The 25,250-nt window shown below is 39.6% G+C and overlaps 1 protein-coding gene across 9 annotated transcripts in view; it reads right to left on the bottom strand.

The window, feature by feature from the left end:
* NPAS3 (neuronal PAS domain protein 3) overlaps nt 1-25,250 on the bottom strand; it is a 926,676-nt gene that overhangs the window by 442,826 nt on the left and 458,600 nt on the right. For 6 of the 9 annotated variants that reach the window (XM_070053759.2, XM_070053763.2, XM_070053761.2 and 3 more), the window contains one exon: nt 23,245-23,327. In XM_070053759.2, coding sequence (XP_069909860.1) covers nt 23,245-23,327 — 83 coding nt within the window. The remainder of the gene's footprint in view (nt 1-23,244; nt 23,328-25,250) is intronic. The other 3 variants (XM_070053760.2, XM_070053764.2, XM_070053762.2) reach the window with 1 other exon arrangement.

The following is a 25,250-nucleotide window of genomic DNA, read 5'->3' on the forward strand; positions in this document are numbered from 1 at the left end:
ATTGTTTAATGAACTTGTTGAAGTACCTTTGTATTATCCTGATTACATTCCCACTACAACTTCTGTTTCCCCCAAGGGAAAGCTGGTTTTAAAAGTATTTAAAGAGCAATGACTTGGTTACTATTAAGAATCCCTTAGGACCAGACATTAAGACCAGCAGCTAAGATGCCCATAACCCCATCAGAGCCTGGGTTCAATGCCTAGTCCTGGCTGCCTGCTCCTTTAGACTCTTGAACAGCAGTGATGGGTCCAGCAATGGAGTTCTGCTACCCATGTGGGAGATCCGGATCAAATTCCCAAACTCCAGCTGTGGTTCTGGCCCAGCCTTGGCCCTTGGGGGAATTTGGGGAGCAAACCAAATGGAATGGAAGCTGTTTCTCTCTCTCACCCTTGTCTCTCCTTGAGTCTCTTTGCCTTGCAATTAAAAAAAAAAAAACTTAAAAGAATCATACATTATTGTTTACATGGTCTTCATGGTCAACATTTTTATGTTCCACATGATCTGACAATGATCATGCATTTCCTTTTTGTTTCTGAGAGGCAGAGAGAAGAAAGACAGTGTCCACTCCCCAAATGCTAGGATAGGATCAGGAGCCAGGAACACAAGCCAGTTCTCTCATGTGAATCGTAGAGACCCAATTACTTGAGTCATCACCTGCTACCTCCCAGGGTGCACATTTACAGGAAACTGGAATTGGGATCAGAGACAGCACTCTCACCCATCACCCAGGCACTTTGATGTGGGTTGCACTCCTCCCAACGAGGAGCTTAACTGCTAGGGGCAAATGCTTGCCCTCACTTGTTTTCAAGTGCTATTATTAATTAACTTCCTGCAAAGTTTTGCCAGAAGTGCATCATGTATCTCACATGACACCATACACTCACTGTACCTTTTGCAGGAACTGTGCAGTTAGCTATATAGAGCCCAAGAGTCTACAGCATAGCCAGAGGTGACTTTTCCCAGAACAGTCAGACAATGGACAAAGTCACAACAATGGTAATGAGGAAAACAGTAATAAAAGTAACAGGTCTGAAGCCCTTACTATTTGTAGGCATAGTGCAAAGGGCTTTCCATGGATTTTATCATTGCATTCACATCACCCCTATGAAACAGATAGAGCGAAGACCTTCCACTTTAAAACTTAGCCAGTATCATGGAAAGCAGTCTTTATAGGAGGTTGCCTTTGTGCAGATTTCAGTGCTACAAACTGCTATCTCTATGAATTTGAATGAGCTCCTCTTCTATGCCTTAGTTTCAGCAACTGTAAGGAGCAAGTGTAAGGTTCTTGATTCTGAAACATCTCTAGCTCTTTCCCCATTACAGGCTCACTAATATCTCCAGGCCAAGCCTCATCACCATGCTCTTGACTATCTCAACCACAGCCTGACTGTTCCACCAGCTCTCATTTTTCTCTTTTCTTCTCTACTCACCTGCCATGGAAATCCCAGTCAAACCTCCTAATTCCAACTTTTTCATGGGTCCTCCCTCTGCCTTGAGGGTAAAACCCAAACCTTAAGCACTGACATTTGGTCTCAACTTGATATTCTTTTTAAACTCATCTCCTGCCCCTCTACCCACCACATGGAAATCCCTGTGAATTTCTACACCTCTATAAAATGAATATACCTTGAAAGGCTTGTGGAAAAGTGGAATTAAAAGATAAAAACTTCAAATCCATGCACACTTTTTTTTACATAATATACATTTTCCATGATTTTTTCCATATATTCTTTGGAAGCAGGGATGTATCATTCATTAATATTCCCAGAGTCCAGCTCCATGCTAGCATAAAATAAATAATAATAAAAGTTTTCCGAATCAAAATGAACAGAATGCCAATGCCAACTTTTCCACAGTCAACACACTGTAAACACACAGGACCATTTACTATATCTCTGCCAAACCCTGGCCATTTGATTACACCCTTCTCTCCACCTGGGTGTCATTCTATCTTTCTCCACTAGGTAACATCAACCAATCACAGAGGTCTTGTTCAAGGTCACACCACCTATGGCACATCTTCGATTCTACAAGGTAGAATTCAAGCCTTCTTAGACGGTTCCTGAATATTCCTTCATTCTTTAAGTCTTCCACAAGTCATGTTTTGTTCCTGTTGAATTTTATCACAATTATTTACTTCTATATTTGCCTCTTTAGCCTGACAGAAGAAATCCACAAGAACAAACACCATGAATATTTCTTGGTATTTACAGCATCTCCTTGCAAGGTCCAAAACTCATGAAACAATGATATAAATGCACGTCTGATGGATTAGTATTTAATTTGGGAAATAATGAATAAACCATCCTTTCACTGAGAAGCCCTTATGATATGAGACCCACCACCACTCCAAACTCTCACTCTGGGGACTGCAATGGGAGTCTACACTGGCATTACCACTTTCCCACTATTCTCTTGCCTTCTATGTAGGACTTTGGAACAAATACAGGTGGCCCAAGATTGCTACACTTGTACATCCGGGTGTCTGATCTGAATGAAGTCCATCCTAGGGTGTATGAGACATCCTGGGATAATCTTCCCATGAAGTAATGCACCTTCAGCCCAGAAAAATGGATAACAGAATGATGGCTGGACAGCAGCACTGAAGGTCTCCCTGGGTAAGCTCCAGGCAACTGAATATTAGCAGCACGGGAGGTGGAGTTTGAGGAGAGAATGTATTTTTTCCACACCAGGGCCCAGTGCTACCCTAAGCATCCAAGCTCAAATACCCAAGCTTCCTTTGTGAAACCTGGCCAGTCAGGCCCCTATGGGGCAGGATATTCCTGGTCATATAACCTTAAGGTTAAAATTATCACAACTGGTCTGATGTTGCACAGACCAAACTCTGGGTACAAATGGTATATGAGTATGTGTGAAACCCTGGGCTAGGGCAGAGTCAAAATTATAAAGCCCAGGTCTTACATTACATTGTTCCCTTCATTTCAATGAAAGTATTTCAAAAGTAAGTTCCAGGGGCCGGTGCTATGGTGCTGTAGGTTACAGCCCTGGCCTGAAGCGCTGGCATCCCATATGGGCACCGGTTCTAATCCCAGCTGCTCCTCTTCTGATCCAGCTCTCTGCTATGGCCTGAGAAAGCAGTAGAAGATGGCCCAAGTCCTTGGGCCCCTGCACCCGTGTGCAGAAGAAGCTCCTGGCTCCTGGCTTCAGATGGGCGCATCTCCGGCCATTGCGGCCACCTAGGGAGTGAACCAGTGGATGGAAGACCACACTGTTTTTCAAATAAAAAAAATTAAATTAAATTTTAAAAAAAAGTAAGTTCCAGGGGCCAGACTCAACCAACCCTGGTTTTATCAGATCAATGGGAATACCACAACCTTGGCCATACCCAACATGGACAGAGCATATCTAAGAATGATCTAGAAGTGTCACTAACACTAAAATTGCATACTTTCTGTGCTAAATTATCTACTTGCAAAAGAGTTCTTGGAATACTTACAAATACCGTGTGAGGATGCCCACTTGATTCTGGTTAACGCCAAACATTATCTTGTCAAATTTGTGAACTTTCATAACAATGTTTAAAGCCTTGTAAACATTTCTATAACTTAACTAGAAAGTTATCATAGCAATACATGGAAGAACATAGCAACTTGGGGTGGGGACTGTGGTGCAACAATTAAGCTACCACATCTTATATCAGAGCGCCTGGTTCAAGTCCCAGCTACTCCATGTTCCCAATACAGCTCCCTGATAATGTGCCTGGGAGGCAGAGGTTGACAGCTCAAGTGTTTGGGTTCTTCTATCCATGTGGGAGACTTGGATGGACTTCCGGTCTGCAGGCTTTGGCCTGACGTGGCCCAGACTGTCTCCCCAAATGCCAACAACATCAACAATCAATGGATGGAAGATTTTTCTCACTCCGTTTCTATTTCTTCCTCTCTCTGTCACCATATATTTCAAATAAATAAATCTTTAAAAAAGAAACATAGTATTAGCAAAACTCTCCAAGAGAGTTGATAAATGGGTTCCCAATACAGAGAAAAAAAAAAAGAATAGACATGACAAACCATTTTTTTCTCTTATTCCTAACCTGTTACCATCCAGAATTGGTGATTTCAATAAAGATAGAAGGGTACATAAACAAATGGCTGAAACTGAAGGTAGATATATAAATTGGACTCCAATACATATACTTCCCCATTGGTCACTGCTGTTCCAGATACTAACTTGAGATAATAGCAAGAGATAAACATATTCTTTTTGTCAGGATTCTGGGGGATGAAAGAGATGAAAAGGTGAATTGTTTATAGCCAATCATTCAGTTTGCTATTGGGACCATTATGATGAGATAAGAAAAGAACTTTCTGAAAGGCAAGTACAGTTAATGGACTTGAGCCTCTGTTCTGGTTTTCAGGTGGAAGAGGGGGAAACTGTTTATTGTCACTATCAGATTTGTTAGCTACATTTCTATGGTAGAGTAAGTATACCCAGAGCCTTTTACCATGCACTGATTTAAAGCATTGTCAATAATTTTTTTGGCTCTAACTTTCCCTGAGCATTAAGAGACTGTCCTCAAAATTGTAGTCCCACGTGTGCTCAGGTACAAACCCACACATCTAACATTCCTCACTACAGCTTCCTTCTCCAAGGGACATTCAGGGATGAAAATCATCATGGCTGCTCCAAACCTATCACTCTAAGTGCCCAGAGCGGTCTTCTTAAAATTAGCTGCTTTCAGAAGATCAGCATCTCTGTCTTTGACAGCTGTCTTGGAACAAAGCTCCAGACACATACCCATGCTTCTGTCTATTCATGCCGTCCTAGCTGTGTCAATTTGATGCTGACTGGTGGCATAACCCGAGCAGATGCGGGATCCATATGTGCAACTCCAGATAAGATTTCCAAAGCAGTGGCATCTGGATGTCAGCTTTTCTGTCCTGGCCCCACAGCTGAACGTTCTGCTAGACCTGACTGTCGCTCTGCTGGGGAGCGTCTGCTGCCGCCCTGCTGCGTGTGCTCCCAGGCACTGGTTAGACTTCAGTGGGTTTCAAACTGCAGAGCGAAGGATCATTGCACACTTGCAACACTCCAAGAACATACCTGCTTCATCGCTCTTGGTTACCAAAATCTACCAAGAGAAACTTAAAACACCAGTGTCGTTTCTTCAGCTCCTAAATACCAAGTTTTCTTTTAACGTCCACAGAGTAGAAACAGTGCAGTATCTAAAGGTGACGGGCAACTGCGTATTGACGTACGTAGTTTAACAGGGAAAATTAGCACGAGAAGAAAACGCACTGTGGGAGATGATCTGTAACCATGCTTCTATGACGGTTTCTCCACAACATGGGAGCAGCATTGCCTGACCAGAACCCACCCGGAAGAAAGCCCAGGGAGTGATTGACGTGAATTCTACCAATCAGATTCCTGGATGATCTGTGTCACTGTGACTGATACATGAACAGATATTTTCAAAAACAACATAAAATGGATATAATGTTTAAATAGAGCAAAATGGTCTGGTTTCCAAAACATCGAAATAATGCCAGGTGCTTAATTTAAATGAAAATGACTTGTTCTCATAATAAATAAAAACCTCAAAACCTGTACATTTTATAGAAGCTAAATCTTAATATTACCAGAGGGGTGGAAGGGATAAAAGGAGTTTGGTTTAAAAAAAAAAAAAAAAGAAAAAAACTAGGGGAAGTTGGGTGTGGTTCCTTAATTGCCGCAGAGATGCTGATAATGAGATGCTAATAAGCAAAGTGGCGGGAGGAACATATGGGGACTCTGTATTACTACCTCACCATTTTTGGTTTGCAAATTTAAAACTAAAATGTTTAAATAACAATGAGAAGACACAAACTGGTTTTCTTTCTATTATAGCTTAAGATTGACATTGGCACTTTCATTTAAAAATGAAACAAAATCACCTTTATCAATATCTACTACCTCGTAAATACTGTTTAAAACGGAGGCTAGTAACTACCAAGCATTTCAACAAGAAATCATCCATAGTTTCTTTTTGAAACTTTATAATTTAAGAAACATGCAAACTTTGAGTTATCACTATTCTACAAACAGAAGTGGAGAACAGTGGAGGCCAACATAGCCAGGATCTCAAAGTGCATTTTTTAAAAAAATTTACCTTTTTTAGAGAACAGTTGGTATATACTGTATTTCCAATATTATCTTCTGGCAAATGATGCACATAAATAAAGCAGCAGGTCATAATGTGCTGGGGAAAAGTACAGTTCCAAGGGTTGTGTTCCAGTTCTGAAAAGCTCAGACCGGAAACTGCTCCTGGGTTTTTTAGGGAGACATTCTTTAGAACCCTAAGAGAGCTAACCAGCCTGCCTTCTGAAAGCTGGAAAATCTCTATTCTGTAATATTCATGCACAGCCATTAGAAGGAATTGTCCTCTTTCAAAGGGCTTTGACTTGGGCACAGTTAATCATCGCTGTGATAAAGCAATTAAAGGTATTCATAATTAGGACCAAACCAAATGTAAGTAATCAGAAAATTAAGGGGAAAATGACATTATGATGGGACTATGTTTTCTTAATGACCTCTTGGCTTAGAAGAATTTTCTTATACTGGAGCATGGGGACTTGGGTGCATAATACATTAACCCTACTAGGCACCCAGCATGTAAATGTCTTCCTCAAGTGTTAACAATATACCTTGGGATCATTTAATAGCACTAAGTAATACTGCCTAAACAAAAGAGATAATTATCAATTTGTTAGAAGTTACATGCATTTTCTATAAAAATTCAAGTCAATTCTACAAATGTATGGAGCCTCCTCTAAAGGGCACAAAAGACACAATGTCAATCTCCAAGCTACTTACAATCTATTGGGAGACCTAAGACATGAATGGAACCACTTTAGAATTTTTGTCCCAAAAAACACACGTGAGTACATGCATGGATATCTACACACGAGATAGTTTCAAAATATGAATATTAACTAAATTATAAATGCAATTATTAGAATGTTAGGTTGTCTCTAACACTGAACCTTTTATTCCACATTAGGATGCAAAAATGTATTATCATTTTTTGAAAACAGGAACATCTACATATTCCCAAGAACTGAGCTAGGTAAGTTTCATACAGCAAGCTATTCATGAATGAGTGTTGATTGCCAATATACAAGGTCTGTCGGTTTTCCTGCCTCCGCCCAACTGGTCTACATTTCAGAGGAGCCTGGTACTACCCATATAAGATAACTAAATTCATAAACACCAAAAAGAATGGGCAGTGATCCCATGGGCAAAATCTGACCCCTCCATTCCACCTCCCCACTACAATAATCCAGAAGAAATCTCCAAGGATCATGGAAATACAATGTAATAATTTAGATATTGATTGAAATAAATAGTATAATCTCTCTTTGGATTACTGCTATGCATTAAAGATCTCAAGGTTAATGCTGGTGTCAGTAAGAAAATAAAATTCGGGATTTTTTTTTTTCACTAAATGGATTTTAAGTCCTTGTTTTTCGACAAGAGAAAACACAGCTAGCTGAAACTAGAATCTCCTCCCACCTAGATTGTCACACTAGGCGTGATACTCTTTAGGAGTGAGGAGAAACTTTTATGTTTTTAAAAGCTTAAATTTATCTGAAAATCAAGCTAAATCCCCAAACACACTTGTATGGGATTCTATTAAATGCAGTTTTGTTGATGTGGCCCCAAATGACTTTCCCCCTCTTTCTGTCTCTGCAGGCTGCCCCAAGTCTCCATTTCTGCTAATGATCTATTGCTTCTGTCGGATTCAGTACAGCCCACTGGCTATGGAAATGGCAAGTCTCAGCAGGAGACACCAAAATGGTCAGCAAACAGGGCTGAGCCATGTCATTTTCCTCAAATACTTTCCCAGGAATGAAATGACAAGCTTTAAAATGTTGTCTTCTGCTCAGGGCAAATATTTCTTTATTAAACAAAAGTGCATGTCCTCTAGCTTCCATTCAAACCATAGCTTAAAGTATGTCACTGGAAGAACTACTGTAAAATAATTTTATACTTTTTCCCTAATAATCTCTTTCCCTGTTGCTCTCACTTCCATCTCAAGGGTCGAAGCCCAGACACTCCCATTATTAGCAGTGACAGCTACAGGACCTTGGGCAAGTCACTTGACTACTTTTTTCCCACCCCAAACAACCTAACCACATGGCAGAACTTCAGCAAGTTTGTGCAAAAGTCAGGCCGGCGCCGCGGCTCACTAGGCTAATCCTCCACCTTGCCGCGCCGGCACACTGGGTTCTAGTCCCGGTCGGGGCACCGGATTCTGTCCCGGTTGCCCCTCTTCCAGGCCAGCTCTCTGCTGTGGCCAGGGAGTGCAGTGGAGGATGGCCCAAGTGCTTGGGCTTGCACCCCATGGGAGACCAGGAAAAGCACCTGGCTCCTGGCTCCTGCCATCGGATCAGCGCGGTGCGCCGGCCGCGGCGCGCCAGCCGCGGCGGCCATTGGAGGGTGAACCAACGGCAAAGGAAGACCTTTCTCTCTGTCTCTGTCTCTCTCTCACTGTCCACTCTGCCTGTCAAAAAAAAAAAAAAAAAAAAAAAAAAAAAGTCATTACTGAAGTCCATGCAGCTTTTTCCTAATTTACATTTTCTATGAACTTTCTGAACACCCCTTGTATTGTAGTGTTCAGGCAAAGTCAATTGAAACGATTAGCATGAATTACCAATCAGTCACATAGATATCCCAAGCTGATTAATAACTTTCCAGGACTAAGAATAGCTTGACCTACAACAATCCAATTCTCAGTTTTTTAAAAAATAATATAGCCTCGCTCATTCGGCCGAGATAATAGGTACCCACGCAAAGCACCAGACAAGGGTATTTTATATTTAGAAAGATTTAACAATGGCTTCCGAGAGATTAAATGCTGTCTAAGTTCTGGACTGGGCTTTTACATTCAGTCCACCTAAATGTGATCTCAAGAGAGGATACAGCTGATCTAACTATGCATTATTAAATAGTTTGTGAGTTTTATCTTCTATGTGACTACAATTCTAAAAGTATAATTTAAAATGTCATTGAACTACCCTTATGGATTAAAGATGCAATTAAAATAGTCATTGATATTATCATTTGCCTTTGTATTTATGGAGAACTCATGGACCAACCACTTACAAAAAAAGAATTTTCTATTTCTTTAGGTTAATTCTGCTCTTGTTCTAATCTTTACCCCAGACAAAACCAAAACACTGCATCACCCTAAAATGGAGCGTAAGAGTGGATCACTTTAGAGGGCAGTTTTCCAGTGACCTCAAGGGTCACCTGCATTTTCTGACTCTTTAGAAATGAGGAAAAGAGCTGCTCTGGCTACACAATCCCTATAGCCCTTACGCGGCCTCATAAGAATTTGATTAGGCGCCTAATTGATTAGGTAGCTAACCATTAGCCACCCATTTTAAGTCACTCCAAACAACAGCGTTTTATAACAATTTCACTCATTTCTCCAAATGCTTTATTTTTCCCAACAGAGGTGAAGTAAAATGGCATGGCATTTTCTTTTCTTAGGGTTCTACTGCTGTATCACAAAATGACACTGTTCGGTGGATTCCTTACCTCGCGATTGTAAATCAACTCCTGAATCGAGAAGTGTCTGGTAAGTGATATTCACAAGGAACCAGCAGACAGGAACAAAAGCAGCTGGAGACAGGGTGACCAGGGACATCTGCGCCAGCGCCCAGGCCGGCCTGCAGGTGCAGGCCTGGGGTTCAGAGCGTGGCGCCTGAAGCAGGCCCTGCAGTGCCCTCAGCAGGATTCCCATAGTTCCCTCTTAACAGCCTTCTCTGGTCTGTAAGCAGTCTGGTACTATGCAGGCCAGGCTTGCGAGAAATAACACCATTTGGAAACCTCAATCAATCACAAGAGGAGCTGAAAGTCCCCTCTTGCAATCAACTGTTCCATCCCCAACTGTTTTCAAGAGACCGGGATCCTAACTCCACTTCAGCTGATTTACAGAAAGTCAAATAGTTGGGCTTCAGTTTCTTCTTATTGCTTGCCTGTATTTCACATTTTTCCACATTTTCTTTTCTTCTCCTACTTTGTACAATTATAAAGGGGGTCTTTGACCCTCTTCCCACACACATAGTCAGCTACTTACAGATTACTCTGTAATAATCTGCTTTTTAAAAGCCAGGAACAGACTACAGATTTGACCCCATAATATAATTGTTGAATTTTTGAATTTTCTTCTAGAAAATTTTTTAAATATCTGAAAGTAATTCTGATTTGATTCCTCTAAGCCACTGTGTGCCAGCGCGTTTTGCAGACTTCAACTGCTCCAGGATATTTATATATATATATATATATATACACACACACACACATATATATGCACATATACATATATATGTATATAAAATCTCAACAAATTTACTCATATTCATATTTGACATATGGACTTTTATTTCTAAGATCTCTGTCCATTTATAAAACTGAGAGTATAATTATTTTCCCATTCCACTTTAATCTCCAAATCATTCAGTCACCCTTAGTGCTGGAAAAGAATTAAAGATATGTTCTTAGACTCTGCAAACAAGCTTCGTTATCAGCATACCCCAAACAAAATCTGTTGGACCGCGGCCACACTGCTGATCTGCTTTGGGGACTGTGCGTGTGTGTAGGAATGGAGTGAACTGGCTGGGTGGTCTGATTCCTGCCCATTGCTTCTAGGTGTGGGGCTCTGCCACCACCAACTTATTTGAGGGCTCACTGTGCATTCTGTGTGTGCGACTTCTCACCACAGCTAGGCACTGTGTGTAGCAGCTCACCTAGTTCTCACAGTACATGGTCAGAGGAGGAGGAAACTGAGGCTGAGCAAGCTGAAAGAATCTGCTCAAGTTCACAGAAGCATAAAGAGGCATGCAAACAAAGGGGTAACTGATTCAAAGGAGACGACTCTCTGTTTCACTGGGCTGTGTCCATCTTTTCCCTTTCTTCTCCACTCACGGTGGGAATGCTGACAGGCAAAACCTTGACTCATCCTGGTATGCCAACACTTTCTCAAGTCTGTCATGCAAGTTAGGCACTCCATAAATCTGCACAGGACTGAAGCTTAGTATTTTTAGATTTATTACAACCAGAAAGTCTCCATGTGCTATTAGCACTATTTTCATTGCAGGAATCAAATAGGACAGCTTTCCTCCATGACAACAGTTACCTCAAAGCCCTTCCTCTCAGCTACACTTCTCACACAATTTCCCACTGAACAACGATACGTTTACTTTAAAAATCAGTTTAGAAAGTATATAAAAATCCTAGTGATATGTCCATGGCATACATGTCCTCATGTATACCATCGGGAACTCCTCCTGAGTTCTCCCTTTTGATGTTGATGTAGAAATGTACTCCTCTTGGCATGGCAGAAGATTGATTTCGTGCAATGTGCATGAACAGGGTCCCAAGTGCTCATCAATGTCTTGCAAACATAATTTATGCCAATGGACAATGACTGGCTCTACCTTCTAGCTCATCTGCAATTGCAACTGCTTGCTTATTCCCATTTTTCTAAGCAAGCTGAGGATGTCATACCAATATACAAAGAATGATGACACATCACATTTTAATCTAAAGGAAATCACACTCTAGAGCCTCTTGCTTTGTCCACTTGCTTCCGAGTTGCTAATGACAGCATTCTGACAATGCATTTGATTTCTCACAGAAGTATTTTCATTCTCTAGGTAAAACTACATCTTTACTACCAAACTTTACACCTTTTACCCTGAACTAACACATATTGGCAGCTGTAAATAACATTAATGTCAATATTCATGGTGTGTTCAATGAAAATTATTTATTGTTTTAACTCAGAGAGTATTTTATTGGTAATGTTTCTGTATTTCTGCACTGACAATGTTCCTGAAAAGCACTAATGTCTTTCTTCCAAACTTGCACATTATTCTATTTGTCCAAACTTGCACATTATTCTATTTTACAAACAAAAATATTTACAGGTAAGCACATTCGATATGCCAGGTTGTGTACTAAGCACTTTTAATCACACTATCTCATTTAATCCTCACAATACACCTGTCAGGAAAACGTCTAATGCTATTCTCTCCATTTTAAAGGTGAAGAAACTGAAGTTTAGAGAGGGCTAGAGAACATTCTGGATCCACCCAGTTAATCAAAGAGCAAGCAGGGAGGCAAGTTCAGGTTGGCCAGATGTCAAAAAATCCATGCACTTAAATGAATCTCCCGTTCTCTGTCCCTGGTATAGAAGGTATGGATAAGAACTGAGCTGTGAACACAGAGATGGGATAAGGCCCTCTTTCTGAGGATGTATGTGATTTTCCCCGCTAGGATTTATTCATTTATTTGTCAGATATTTCCTGGGAACCTGTTATACGTATGAAGGACTCACATTTGACTTTGTCTGTACTAACATTAGTCCTGGTTCTGGCCCCATTCTGAAAAACATGGGGAGTTTATACTGAATTTAGTGGGATTTGAGCTTTCCAGAGTAAAATTTCATGAGTTATATTCCCAAATCATGGCAAATGAACAGCCTTCAGGTCCCCGCTGCTTTTGTATACAATGAGGTAAAGCACCAATGGTTTTTAAATAACAGCTTTTACACTTTTACAACTACACAATGTTTTCTCATAATCATGAATATGATTTTTCTATGGCCTAGTAAGTTAATTTAATTTTGAGCAAGAAATTAAGCTTCTTCTCCCAAAGTGAAATTTTAAGGCAATACAATATTATGAAATAAGTTTGCCATCAACTCTGCATGCTTTTGCTTTTCAATTTTGAGAATGGAGGTTTTGATAAAACACACATTCTTGAGATAATGTGCAGACCACTGAGATAATTCTTGGCAAGTCACACCAAGATTCTCCAATGAAAGCCCTTCCGTAAGTAGGAAACACTGATCTAGGTAGAAAAATTAATGCTAGGGACACAGTGATGCTCTCTTCATTAAAGCCCAACAACTTAAAAGAAAATGCATATTGCAGATGGGAGATCCAACTGCCTGCTCCAGTTGTCAGTTTACTCAAGTAGATTATGCATAGACACATCTCTCTTATAAACCCTGTATCAAAAGTTGTGATTCACTCATGTACATGTTTCTATAGAAACTCAGGACAGGGGCAAGCATTTAGCCCAGTGGTTAAGAAACTTGTGTCCCACTTGCGAGTGCCTGGGTTCAATCCCTGGCTCTGTCTCCTGACTTGAGCTTGCTGTTAATGCACACCCAAGGAGGAAGCAATGATGGTTCAATCAGTTGGATTTGACCTGAATTGAATTCCCAGGGAGTTCTCTTTGTAGGTATTTGGAGAGTGAACACGTGAATAGATATTCTCTCTCTCTTTCTCAAATAATATGAAGATATAGACAAAGAAACCCAGGTCATCTCACAACTTCCATTATTAACTTTCAACATTAAAATACTTTCCTAAATACCAACACTGATGTTATTTGAGGTGAAGATGTAGAAGGGGTGAACAACAGACTAAAGCAATGTCTGCTTTTCCTTCTATTCTTTCCTTTTAGCAAAAACTGTAAACTTACTTTCGATTGTTTTATAGCTCAATTGATAAGGTGTGTTCCTTTTTTTTTGTTCAAGAAAATTTAAAAGCAACTAATTTAAATATGCAAAATTATCTTGAGTTGTTCATACGTGAACTTAAAAGCCGTGCAACACAGGAAAATTAAGTAATTATGCCTCCAAGTTATTTACTGCAATTAAGCTCATTTATCATATGCAAATTAGTGCAAACTGGTCTCATTAGTTACTAAATTACTCAATATGAGCTGAACAATGTAGCACTCCAGTTTGTAATGAAAAATCCCTGTAGAGGCAAGCAGTATCAATTAAGCTAATTTGCATATGCAAATATATTCACTAACTTTCTCCTTTTCTATATTTAGTTTTACATTTCCTTACCATTTTGGATCATAGAGAGGCTATAGGGTCACTCACCTTTCTCGCATTTCTCTATCACAGGTGAAGACATTAATTCAGAATGCCTCTGTTATCTGCAATCACTTAATTTTACTTTTGCTCAGATGTCCAGTAGGATATCACCACACCAACAAAAGCCTTCAGAAATAAGTTACAACTTCCTAGAGAGAAGCATTTCCTTCCTATATACACGCGCCAATATAATCAACAAGAGTGAGATTCTAACTCATCAACAAAATAAAAAAAGAACTTGAAGGTCTCACATTCTTTGCTACAAGCCCTTGGAAAACACTGCTATCACATGTAGAGGAATATTGACATGGCTGGGAAGCCTACTAACAAAATAATAACTTGCAGTTTTGGATGAGGTAGCTCTTGAGCTGTTTGAGTGGCACTCACTCTCCTTTGTTTTAATGGTACTCCCTCATGTTTAAATGGTGCTGGGAAACCTTGTATTTTCTTTGGCTGCATGAGGTTAAAGAAGACACTGATGACAGCTGATGAGGCACTCCCCACACACACCCACACTGCTACAGTAGCTCCTTCTGCCTGTCCTGCGGGCTTAGTTTCTCTACCATAATCTGCTTAGTCTTCTACAACTGGCTGGTCTCAAAGACAGGAGGGGAACCGTGTCTACAAATACTAGAACAATAACTAAAGTATAATAATAATATGCTGTACTTATTACGTCAACCACAAATTGTTAAATATTTCTGGTAGAGAACCTATATGTTCTTATTTGTCTAACAATAATGATGCATGACAAAATGAGTATATGAACCAACCACACTGATTCCAGCACCTTCCCTTAGTCAAACATAAAAAATCAATTAACAAAAAAATGCAGAATTTTAAATGTAAATATTGACCCAATTTTCTTCTAAATCTAATCCTATCCCTAACAGTCTCTCTAAATACAGACTCTTATTATTGTGTGAACTGATTCTGTAGTCCACTGTTGAAGGTGTTACAGCAGTGAAAAAAACAAACAAAATGAAAAAAAAAAAAACCAACAAAAAATCCCAGTGAGAGATGTACATCCGAGTGCCTGGGTCTGATACTCAGCCCTGGCTTCCTGCAAATGCAGACCCTGGGAGGGCAGCAGTGACGGCACAGGTGCTCGAGTCCCTGCCACCCATGTGGGAGACCTGGATTGAGTTCCTTGTTCCTAACTTTGTTGTTGTGGACATTTGAGGGGTGAACCAGCAATGGAAATTTTCACTTTCTCTCTTTTAAAAAAAAGCACACACATTTAATGATGTCTAACAGTTCACTGAGGTCTATAATAGCATCCATCTTTTCCACACAAATCTTCGATTACTTTGCCTGACAAACAGAAAGGAGTTACATCCAAGCTCCCTCCTCCTCCAGTATTTTTAGAAAATATGTATCCCAATCAAACTGTCTACTACTGGCCACATTACTGTCTTGTTTAAGAGAGTTCACCTAACAATACATTATCTGTGTAAGAACAATGATTTCCCTGGCTATAGTGCAGAAGACAAGCGATCATGTCACCATTCCAGCCAGCCTTTTCTGATCCACTCTCAAGACCAAGAACCTCAGATGTTATGGTCATAGAATGCATGTGGAGGGTCTTTCTCAGTCTCCCTCAACAGGTCTGCCCACAAGATTGTCTTTCAGTTTGGGGTTTGAATGTTATAAGCACAACACAAAAATTCCATTACGGCCAAAAGTAATGCAGAATTAATGACAGAGGAGGGTTCATTTGATACCATAAAGCACAAAAGTGACATGTGGATAGTGCACTTTCGGAATTACCTCCATGTAGGGCATTTCTTCTTCTCCTTCTTCTTCTTTTTTTTTAAAGATTTATTTATTTATTTGAAAAGCAGAACTACAGGGAAAGACAGACAGATCTTCCATCTGCTGGTTCACTCCCCAAATGGAGAGTGTTGGTCCAGTCTGAAGCCAGGAGCCAGGAGCTTCCTCCAAGTCTCCCATATTTCTGCAGGGCACCAAGCACTTGGGCCAGACTCCACTGCTTTCCCAGGCCATTGCTGGTCCATTGGCAGGGAACTGGATGGAAAACAGAGCAGCCGGTGACTCAAACTGGTGCCTATATGGGATTCTGGCACTGCAGGCAACAGCTTTACCAACTACACTACAAGGCGGGCTCCCATTAGGGCATTTCTTAGAGAATTTTCTTTTTGTGTTCCTGAGACTTGCTTTAAATGGCAAATGCATTTCTGTGTAATTTATGCATAAACATGTGAGTACTTACAATGACTATATTCATGCAACTCAAAAAACTTTACTTCTTTTAGGATCCAAAGCAAGTCATTGGAAAGACTATTTTTCAATTACTTTATATGTAGGTACATGACAGTTATTAATAATGACAAGTATTATTCAGTATCAGTAGTGAAATGTGTGTATTTATATGCATATATATATCTCAATGTAATGTGCTGACAATGAATACAAACTTTAAAAATCTTGCACATACTAGGCTTGATTGTTTCAACACCTGTGAGGTGAGTAAAACAAAATTAATGTGGAGTATGGAAAAGTCAATATTGCAACTTTATAACAATTACCTAAGTATTATTTACAGAATGGAAAAAGCAACCCATTCTGCTACAGGCATACAAATAATTAAAGTACTCCATTCATAAATCTAGCACCTGAGGGAAAATCATTCCAGTAGTTAATTTTATGACTTACAAAGATAATATTTGTTAGCATTTTGTGCTTGTTTTACCTTACTAAGGTAAGATGTGATTATTCTATCAGGTCCCTACATTGGGAAAGCAAAAATAAATACTACTCCTATTTTTCCTTCATATTAAAGAAATCATGAAATGAGACCAATAATACCCAAACAGAACTTTTAAAACAGGAGTGAAATTCGTGCTTAGTCACTGGTGCCCTCCAAGCACTTAGGAAAGAGCCTGCATCACAATCTCCTCAAATGCCAGGATTTTTGTTCAGCCTGCTGCAAACTGTGCGAGTCTCAATCCTGAGCTAACTAACGTCTTCCCAGACAAACAACACGGGCTGACTCGGGCCCAGGAGCTGTACTTCACGGCCCTGCAGTTACAAGGCTGAACTCTCTAGAATCCTCAACTCGCTTGCAGAAGATGCCTCTGTCATAAAATTCACACCTGCAACACCTCCAAGTTCAATGGGACGATAACCCTGGTCATTCAGTCGTGAGACTTCTGGATGAATGGTGGCCTTAGACTGCCACACCACACAGTCCAGGTCTTGGGCCTGCCTACCTACATTGGAATTGGATTACCTGATCTCAAACAGGCTTGGTGAGAGTTGATTTTGCATAGATAGAATCATCATTAAGTCTAATTTTCCCCCTCTCCATGGATAAAGAGTTACAGTTTAAAAGTTCTCTTCAAATTTCTCAATTTGCGTAAAATATAGGCCTGATTATATACACACAGCAACAATACATAAAAAAGGATACACAAAAAAATTGAGACATCCATCACCACACTCACTCCTTACCCCTCTCTGCCAGGAGTACTTGGTATGCGCTTCAAGAAACAACACTGGGGCACAGGTCCTACAGAAGCCTGGCACCTGGTATTGTAAAGCCAGGCATTTCCTGAGACCCACATTAGTTTTTACCTTGTATTGACTTTACCTTCCAAATTCAATCAGTTCCCTAATTCTGCTCACTCATACATGGCTTAATTTTTTCATCTTATCACCATTATCTCTTAAAATTCCCTTATCATTTCTTTCAAACTATAACTTAGTTCTAGTGCTCTGGGCTCTGTTATAACTCTGCTTCCTATAAGGACATGCACTTTTGAGTTATTTAAGTTTTCTAAGTCTTAGTTTATTCAGCTTAAAAATGTAGAAAAATCATAGCACCTGTCTCACAGGTGCATACTGTAAGTACTCAATGATGATATAAGAAGGGTTTTAGCACAATGCATTAAACTTACTACATAGAAAAATGAAATGAATTTATGATAAAATATATCTAGACTAGACTTTTCTTGAAGCCAGACACACACACACACACACACACACACAGCAGTTAGTATTTGCATTATAAATGCAAATTCCCAGATACAATCAAAATACCCAATAGTAGGAAAATAGTTAAATAAATTATGATACATCCATAGTACAGAATGGCACTTAGCGATTAATAATAATGGAGTTAATCATTTCTTAACACATAGATGACCATCAGATATTAACTTCCAAAAGACTTATTACTAAAGAATACAATTATCAGCCAACAGATTTAGTTTTCATCTATTTTTTCCATGTACCTAATGCCTAGCTCTATGAATTTCAGACGTGAAAATAAACACTCACAACTTTCCCTTTCCCCTTCCACCTTCTCACCTCTAACCCTTTCTTTCCTACAAACATTCAGATTCCTCTTTCTGACCTTCCGGATTTGTCTTCTGCACGTAAGTCTTGTCTGGAGCAGCTTCAACTGGCAGAACCTCTGGCCTCTTTTTGGCAATTTTTAAAATTTTTTTAACTTTCATTTAGCAAATATAAATTTCCAAAGTACAGCTTATGGATTACAATGGCTTTTCCCCGCCATAACTTCCCTCCTGCCCGCAACCCTCCCATCTCCCGCTCCCTCTCCCCTTCCATTCACATCAAGATTCATTTTCAATTCTCTTTATATACAGAAGATCAATTTAGCATATATTAAGTAAAGATTTCAACAGTTTGCACCCACACAGAAACATAAAATGGAAAATACTGTTTGAGTACTAGTTACAGCATTAATTCACATTGAACAACACATTAAGGACAGAGATCCTACATGAGGAGTAAGTGCACAGTGACTCCTGCTGTTGACTTAACAAATTGACACTCTTGTTTATGGCGTCAGTAATCTCCCTAGGCTCTAGTCATGAGTTGCCAAGACTATGGAAGCCTTTTTAGTTCGCCAACTTCGATCTTATTTAGACAAGGTCATAGTCAAAGTGGAAGTTCTCTCCTCCCTTCAGAGAAAGGTACCTCCTTCTTTGATGGCCCGTTCTTTCTACTTTGATCTCACTCACAGAGATCTTTCATTTAGGGTTGTTTTTTTTTTTTTTTTGCCAGAGTGTCTTGGCTTTCCATGCCTAAAATACTCTCATGGGCTCTTCAGCCAGATCCAAATGCCTTAAGGGCTGATTCTGAGGCCAGAGTGCTGTTTAGAACATCTGCCATTTTATGAGTCTGTTGTGTATCCCGCTTCCCATGTTGGATCGTTCTCTCCCTTTTTAATTCTATCAGTTAGTATTAGCAGACACTAGTCTTGTTTATGTGATCCCTTTGACTCTTAGACCTGTCAGTATGATCAATTGTGAGCTGAAATGGATCACTTTGACTAGTGAGATGGCATTGATACATGCCACCTTGATGGGATTGAATTGGAATTTCCTGGCACATTTCTTACTCTACCATTTGGGGCAAGTCAGCTTGAAAATGTCCCAAATTGTACATCTCCTCCCACTAAAGGACTTAATTTTAGCTACCTTGACATTATTAAGAGTCCTTCCTCTAGCACAATGGAATCCTGTGGTTTATTTGTCCTTCCTCTCTACTCCTTTCTCATCTCCTACTTGCCTCCTAAGTGGTGACATGTCCCAGCACTGCCTCTCTGTAACCCTCCTTTGCTCCCTATCACTTCAGCGGGTTTGCAACCTATTGCTTGATTGATTCGATTCCTCTACACATCTGTCGTTAGTGTTTTCGGCTTGGCTCATATCAATTTGGCTATTTAAGAGAATATGGCTTTCAATTTCTTTCTGGTAACACTACCGTCAGACAACTAATTACCAGTCTAGGAAATTGGTGGTCATTATTAAATCCTGCCATTCCACAGCATTTTATGTCTAATTAATGACCACATGCCACCTATTATATTTCAACTCCACACCTGCCTTTCCACTCACAGAGCCCATCTTGCAGATCTCCATTGCCTAAGACTATTATTACAATTTCCTAAGTGGACTCTGTGTTTCTCACAACTTAAAGACTCCCTAGATATTTAGATATTAATTTAGACATTAATTCAGAAATTAGATATTAATTCATAAATAAGCTAAAACATTCTCTTGGCCACTCTCTGGCATGGACGCCTTCAATGTGAGCTCACTATTGGAGAATCCAGTCCACACTTCCCAGATAGGGTTACTAGGCCTTTCACAATGTTGCACCTCCTCTTTAATATGTGAAGTAACCATCATATCAAGCTTATTAATATTTCCCAACCCAAAGCCATTATTACTTGTTTCCATGCCTTTGTGTTTGATGTTCTCTTTGATTGGCATCCATGCCATTTCTCTTTGCCTCATAAGCTCCTATTCATCTCTCAACAACTTTGAGAAAGCTTCTTGGATACTTTTTTAGCAAATTCACATGTTCTTCTGTAGTCCCATAGTAGTTGAGCTGCGTGATGTTGCTCACCTTATGTGTTCTACTAGCTCTTCTTTCCCCTAGATGATTGCAAGCTGGTCTGAGACAATATACAGTGAAACATATATACAGTGAAATTTGTGCTCTTATCAAGTATTCGAAAATTTCTTTGAGGGGGTGATTATGCCACTGCAAAGTTTGAAACCATCCCTACACTGTGTTGGCCAAACAAGTTTTTACCAAATATTGGCAAATAAAGAAATGATATAAAGGAAGGAAAGAAGAATTAATTACAGGTCCTACAAATCAACCAGGTTCTACTACAGACTCTTCAGAAACACAACGTAGGAGTCATCCTGACAGAACACTGACGTCTTATTGCGCATGGTACAGGTGGGAGCCTATGTGCTCAAGGATGAGGCAAGACAGCGAGTGAGATAGGTTAGGGCAGAGTCTTATTGTTACCTCCCACCTTCTTCCTGCCCACACTCCTAGCATTCAATTTAGAGTGCTGAATAGTTCTGCAAGTCCATAACCATTGGTAATAAAAACAGCGTCAAGGGAAATTTCAAGATTATATAGTGCAATCACCCCCAGATGCTTGACTTTGTCCAAATCATCCCTCCTAAGCCACCTATACTTCCCCTTGTAGTCAACAGTTCTGAACATACTCCAAACATGGCCAGCCCTATTTGGAAGGTTTCTCATATTAAGATAATTTTCCTTCCTTCTTTCCTTCTTCCTTCCTTCCTTCCTTCCTCCCTCCCTCCCTCCCTCCCTCCCTTCCTTTTTCCCTCTCTCCCCCTCCCTACCTTCTTCCTTCCTTTATTTCTTTCCATCCTTCCTTCTTTCCACCCCTCCCTCCCATCCATCTTTCCTTCCCTTCCTCCATTCTTCCCTCCTTCCCTCCCTTTTTTTTATTTTTCTAACATGAGGTCTTCAAATACCTACAGAGGGAATTAATGTCCCTTTTAGGTCATGTGTTTCCCAAATTAAATTCCCCCAGGCCTTCTGCTACTCTTCATATAATATGATTTCTACTTTGCTCCCCAGTCAGCTTATTCTTCTACAGATAACATCCAACAGTTACATTTTTCTCTGAAAGTGTCGTATCTATACAGAGGGTAACTAACTTCAAGATGTAGAAGAGCTTGGAGATTCTCTGTTCTCATTCTAGATCCTCTATTGTCTCAAGGAACCAAAATGCTGAGCTGGCATTTGGAACAGCCATTATTTATTATATTTTATACTCAGTTTATGTTCAATTCAAACTCCTAAGTTTTTCTGTTAGTTTTAAATTTTGGCAACTCCTAAGTCAATTTTCCCATACGATTTAGCAGTCATCATTTCCAGAAATAATTCAGAAGGTAATAATCCAGAGTTATACCTTGAATCATTCCTTGCATTGACTGAGTCTTGGGCACAAGCAGTTCAGAATATAAACAGGCAGTCCTGAACCACATCATAATGTGACTACATATATATGTCATGGCCCATACAGAACTTACAATGTAGATTCTGAACAAAGTATGCAGATGAAAGAAGGAACTAAAAATTTGAAGATCTGGAAATAAACATGATCCTCTCTAAAGTATCCTTTCAACTAATCCTGGGTTACTGCCAGGGTAATTCCAAATTTCATGTACCCAACAGAGCAGCATCTCCCAAAGCATGTGTGAAGAAATACCACTTCCATGAGATATTAATAAATATGAATGAGATAATGAGAACTACGCAGCAAAGTAGAATAAGCAAAGACACACATCTCAGGGCTTTAAGATTAGCAATATGAAATGTGACATCTCAGCCTGATGGAACATCAAAAAGATCTCAGAAGGTTGTCTGACAAAATCACAAATTCCTGGACTTCAGCCTCTAGACTCTGGGTACAGGCCTGAAAAGGCATTTGTTGAGCAAGTGATTCTGAAACTGCAAACAAACAAACATCTTGGAGAATCACTGAGATCTGACCAGGAACTATTTTTCTCAGAGAATTTGGTTAACAGTTTCAAAGTATACATACTGTAAAGAATAACATTCTAAATTCAGTAGGACTTGTGACTATCTAGAAAATGAAAGCCCCACAAGGGTTATTTGTTTTTAAAACTCAGAATCACCAGGAGTTTAGAGTATACCTTTAGTTAGCCCCAAAGCTTACTTACTCCTTTACCAATACAGTACGCTATCTAACTATCCCGAACATTTTTGTTTTTATAATTCCATGTAAAATATCTTCTATAGCTAAAGGAGGGTTTGGCCATGGAAAAACATATCTTGGAAGTGGGAACAACTCAGAACAATTACCCACAGAAAAAGGCAGATGAGCTGAACTGATTACATGTTTTCCAGAAAGAAAAGATTTTGAGTGAGGTGCTGAGTTCCAGAAGAATCTTCTACAGGGCTAAGTAAGTACACTTACATCCCAGTAACCTGCACAATTATTTCTAACAAAATTCACTGGCAAAACCAATTATCACTAGCTTCCTTTTACTTAAAAAAATATACTTATAACTCCACCCAGGCGATGTCTAACTTGGCAAGGGAAACACTGAGATCGGAAACACGAATACACATTGAAGCAAAGAACTGAGGCTTGACGACACGGAAAAATGTCACAATAGTTTCACAAAAAACTTTGCTCTCCCCAAAACAATATATGGCTCTAGAGACACACGCACATATCCACTTACAAATACAGCACACACACAATTGTTCTGGGAGCAGCCAGGTACTAGACATTGCACATCAACTAAACAGTGCAATTCATCTAAATTATTACAGCACAAATCATACTTGCCCTCCCTTTCTCATTAATATTCTCTCAAGGGATGGCTTTCTAAAAAGAAAAAAAATAAATTCATAAGAATTTCAGAATTCCAAGGTAACAAGAGTAAAATAAATAGCATTAAAAAGAACTTGTAGAAAAAGACTAAACGTACAGATTTTTCTTAGTAAAACATAAGCAAGCTTCTTTTTCTTTTAAAGGTACCTGCAAAATGTGACTTCCCAAATGTGCTTCAAATACTTCAATGGCTAGTGCACTGGGGCTTCTCCTTCGTTGTGCACCTATAACTTAAAAAGACAGACAGAAAGAAAGAAAGAAAAGAAGGAGAAAAATTAAGTTGGAGCTCTGATTGCATACCTTCAGCTTAATTTCCCTCTAATTACATCACTACCTAGTTACACTATCAATGAGATCTGAAAGAAACATCGATTATTATTAATTTCTTGTCTGGGCATAAGCACACCCTTGGCTGAGTTTTCAGCTCAGAATGTCAACTTTGAGAAACATTAAAGAACCACATCCATGCTTTAAAAAACTTTTTCCCACTTGGACTGTTTTTCCTAAACAGGGTAAAAACAGATGTTCACATTCCTTTAATAGAAATTGATACATTGTTTTTCTTAAAATGGAGGTATTGATGTTTTTAAAATATCTACATACTGCCTTACCCCACCCAGAGAGGTATCTAAACCATTCACTTCCTCCAGGCTAGGGACAAGCCAAGAGGAAACATTTGGTATTTTCTAAAGCAACAACTGGATCACAATTTAGTCAGGGCCATAGATTAGATAAGACATGCACAGTCACGAACATTTGCTCGAGTGTCCCGTCCTAAGACGGCTGGATTTCTGAATATTCATGTGTAACTATGCCACAGAATGGACAAGATGCTCAGACAGCCCCTCTGCCAACAGTGCCTCCTACGATCAGCAACTGTTTCTTACCTGGAGTCCCTGAATACACTGTTCTCTACTAACTCCCCTTCCTGACCCACAACATACGCCCCTGCAGGCACCTGTCACTCAAGGGGCCTCTGTCACCCTTAACAAAAGTGGACTTACTACATGAAATCAGTAATGAAAGAGTGATCTGTACCCCCATGTTTATTGCAGCTCAATTCACAAAAGCTAAGATATAGAATCAACCCAGATTTCCATCAACTGAGGACTGGATAAAGAAATTCTGGTGGGACCGGCGCTGTGGCTCACTTGGTTAATCCTCCACCTGCAGTGCCAGCATCCCATATAGGCGCTGGGTTCTAGTCCTGGTTGTTCCTCTTCCAGTCCAGCTCTCTGCTGAGGCCCGCGAAGGCAACAGAGGATGGCCCAAGTGCTTGGGTGCCTGCACCCGCATGGGAGACCAGGAAGAAACACCTGGCTCCTGGCTTCGGATTGGTGTAGCTCTGGCCATAGCGGCCACTTGGGGAGTGAACCAACAGAAGGAAGACCTTTCTCTCTGTCTCTCTCTCTCACTATCTATATAAAACTCTATCTGTCAAAAAAAAAAAAAAAAAAATTCTGGTTTATCTATACTATGGAATACTACATAGAGGTAAAAAAAAAAAAAAGATGAAATCCTGTCATTTGCAACAAAATAGATGCAACTGGAAACCATTACACTTACTGAAATAAGCCAATCCCCAAAAGACAAATACCATATTTTCCCTGACTTGTGGTAATTAATAGGATGTAAAAGGTAATCTATAGGAGTGAAATTGACATTTTGAGATTCAATGATTTTCAACAGCCCATGTCTCCACTATTGAGAAACAGTGTTTTTTTCATACTATTTATTGAACTCTTTACTTACTGTAGGGTTAATCTTATGAGTATAAAATATAATTAAAATAGCTCTTAGTAAACATTAAAAATGGGTGGCAGGGAGGGTAGGGTGGGAAGTATCACTATGTTCCTGAATCTTTATATAGAAAATACATGAAATTTGTACACCTTAAATACAATTTTAGAATCTGAAATTTACTTAGAATATTTTTCTTTGACTTTTCTTCTGGGTATTTCTTTTTCTTTTTTCTTTTTTTTTTTTTGTTCTCAAACATCACAAAAATCTAGTTGCTTTACAGTGAATTACAGTAGAAAACATTCGTGTATTTTCTACATTTCAAATAAGTAAATGCCTTATATCTTCCCACTTTTTAAAACAATTTCATTACAAACCACAGCTCTCACAAGCCTAGACACTACTCACTGAAA

The sequence above is a fragment of the Oryctolagus cuniculus genome, chromosome 12 (assembly GCF_051225735.1).
Source record: "Oryctolagus cuniculus isolate XC-2025 breed Fujian yellow rabbit chromosome 12, ASM5122573v1, whole genome shotgun sequence".
Taxonomy (NCBI): Eukaryota; Metazoa; Chordata; class Mammalia; order Lagomorpha; family Leporidae; genus Oryctolagus; species Oryctolagus cuniculus.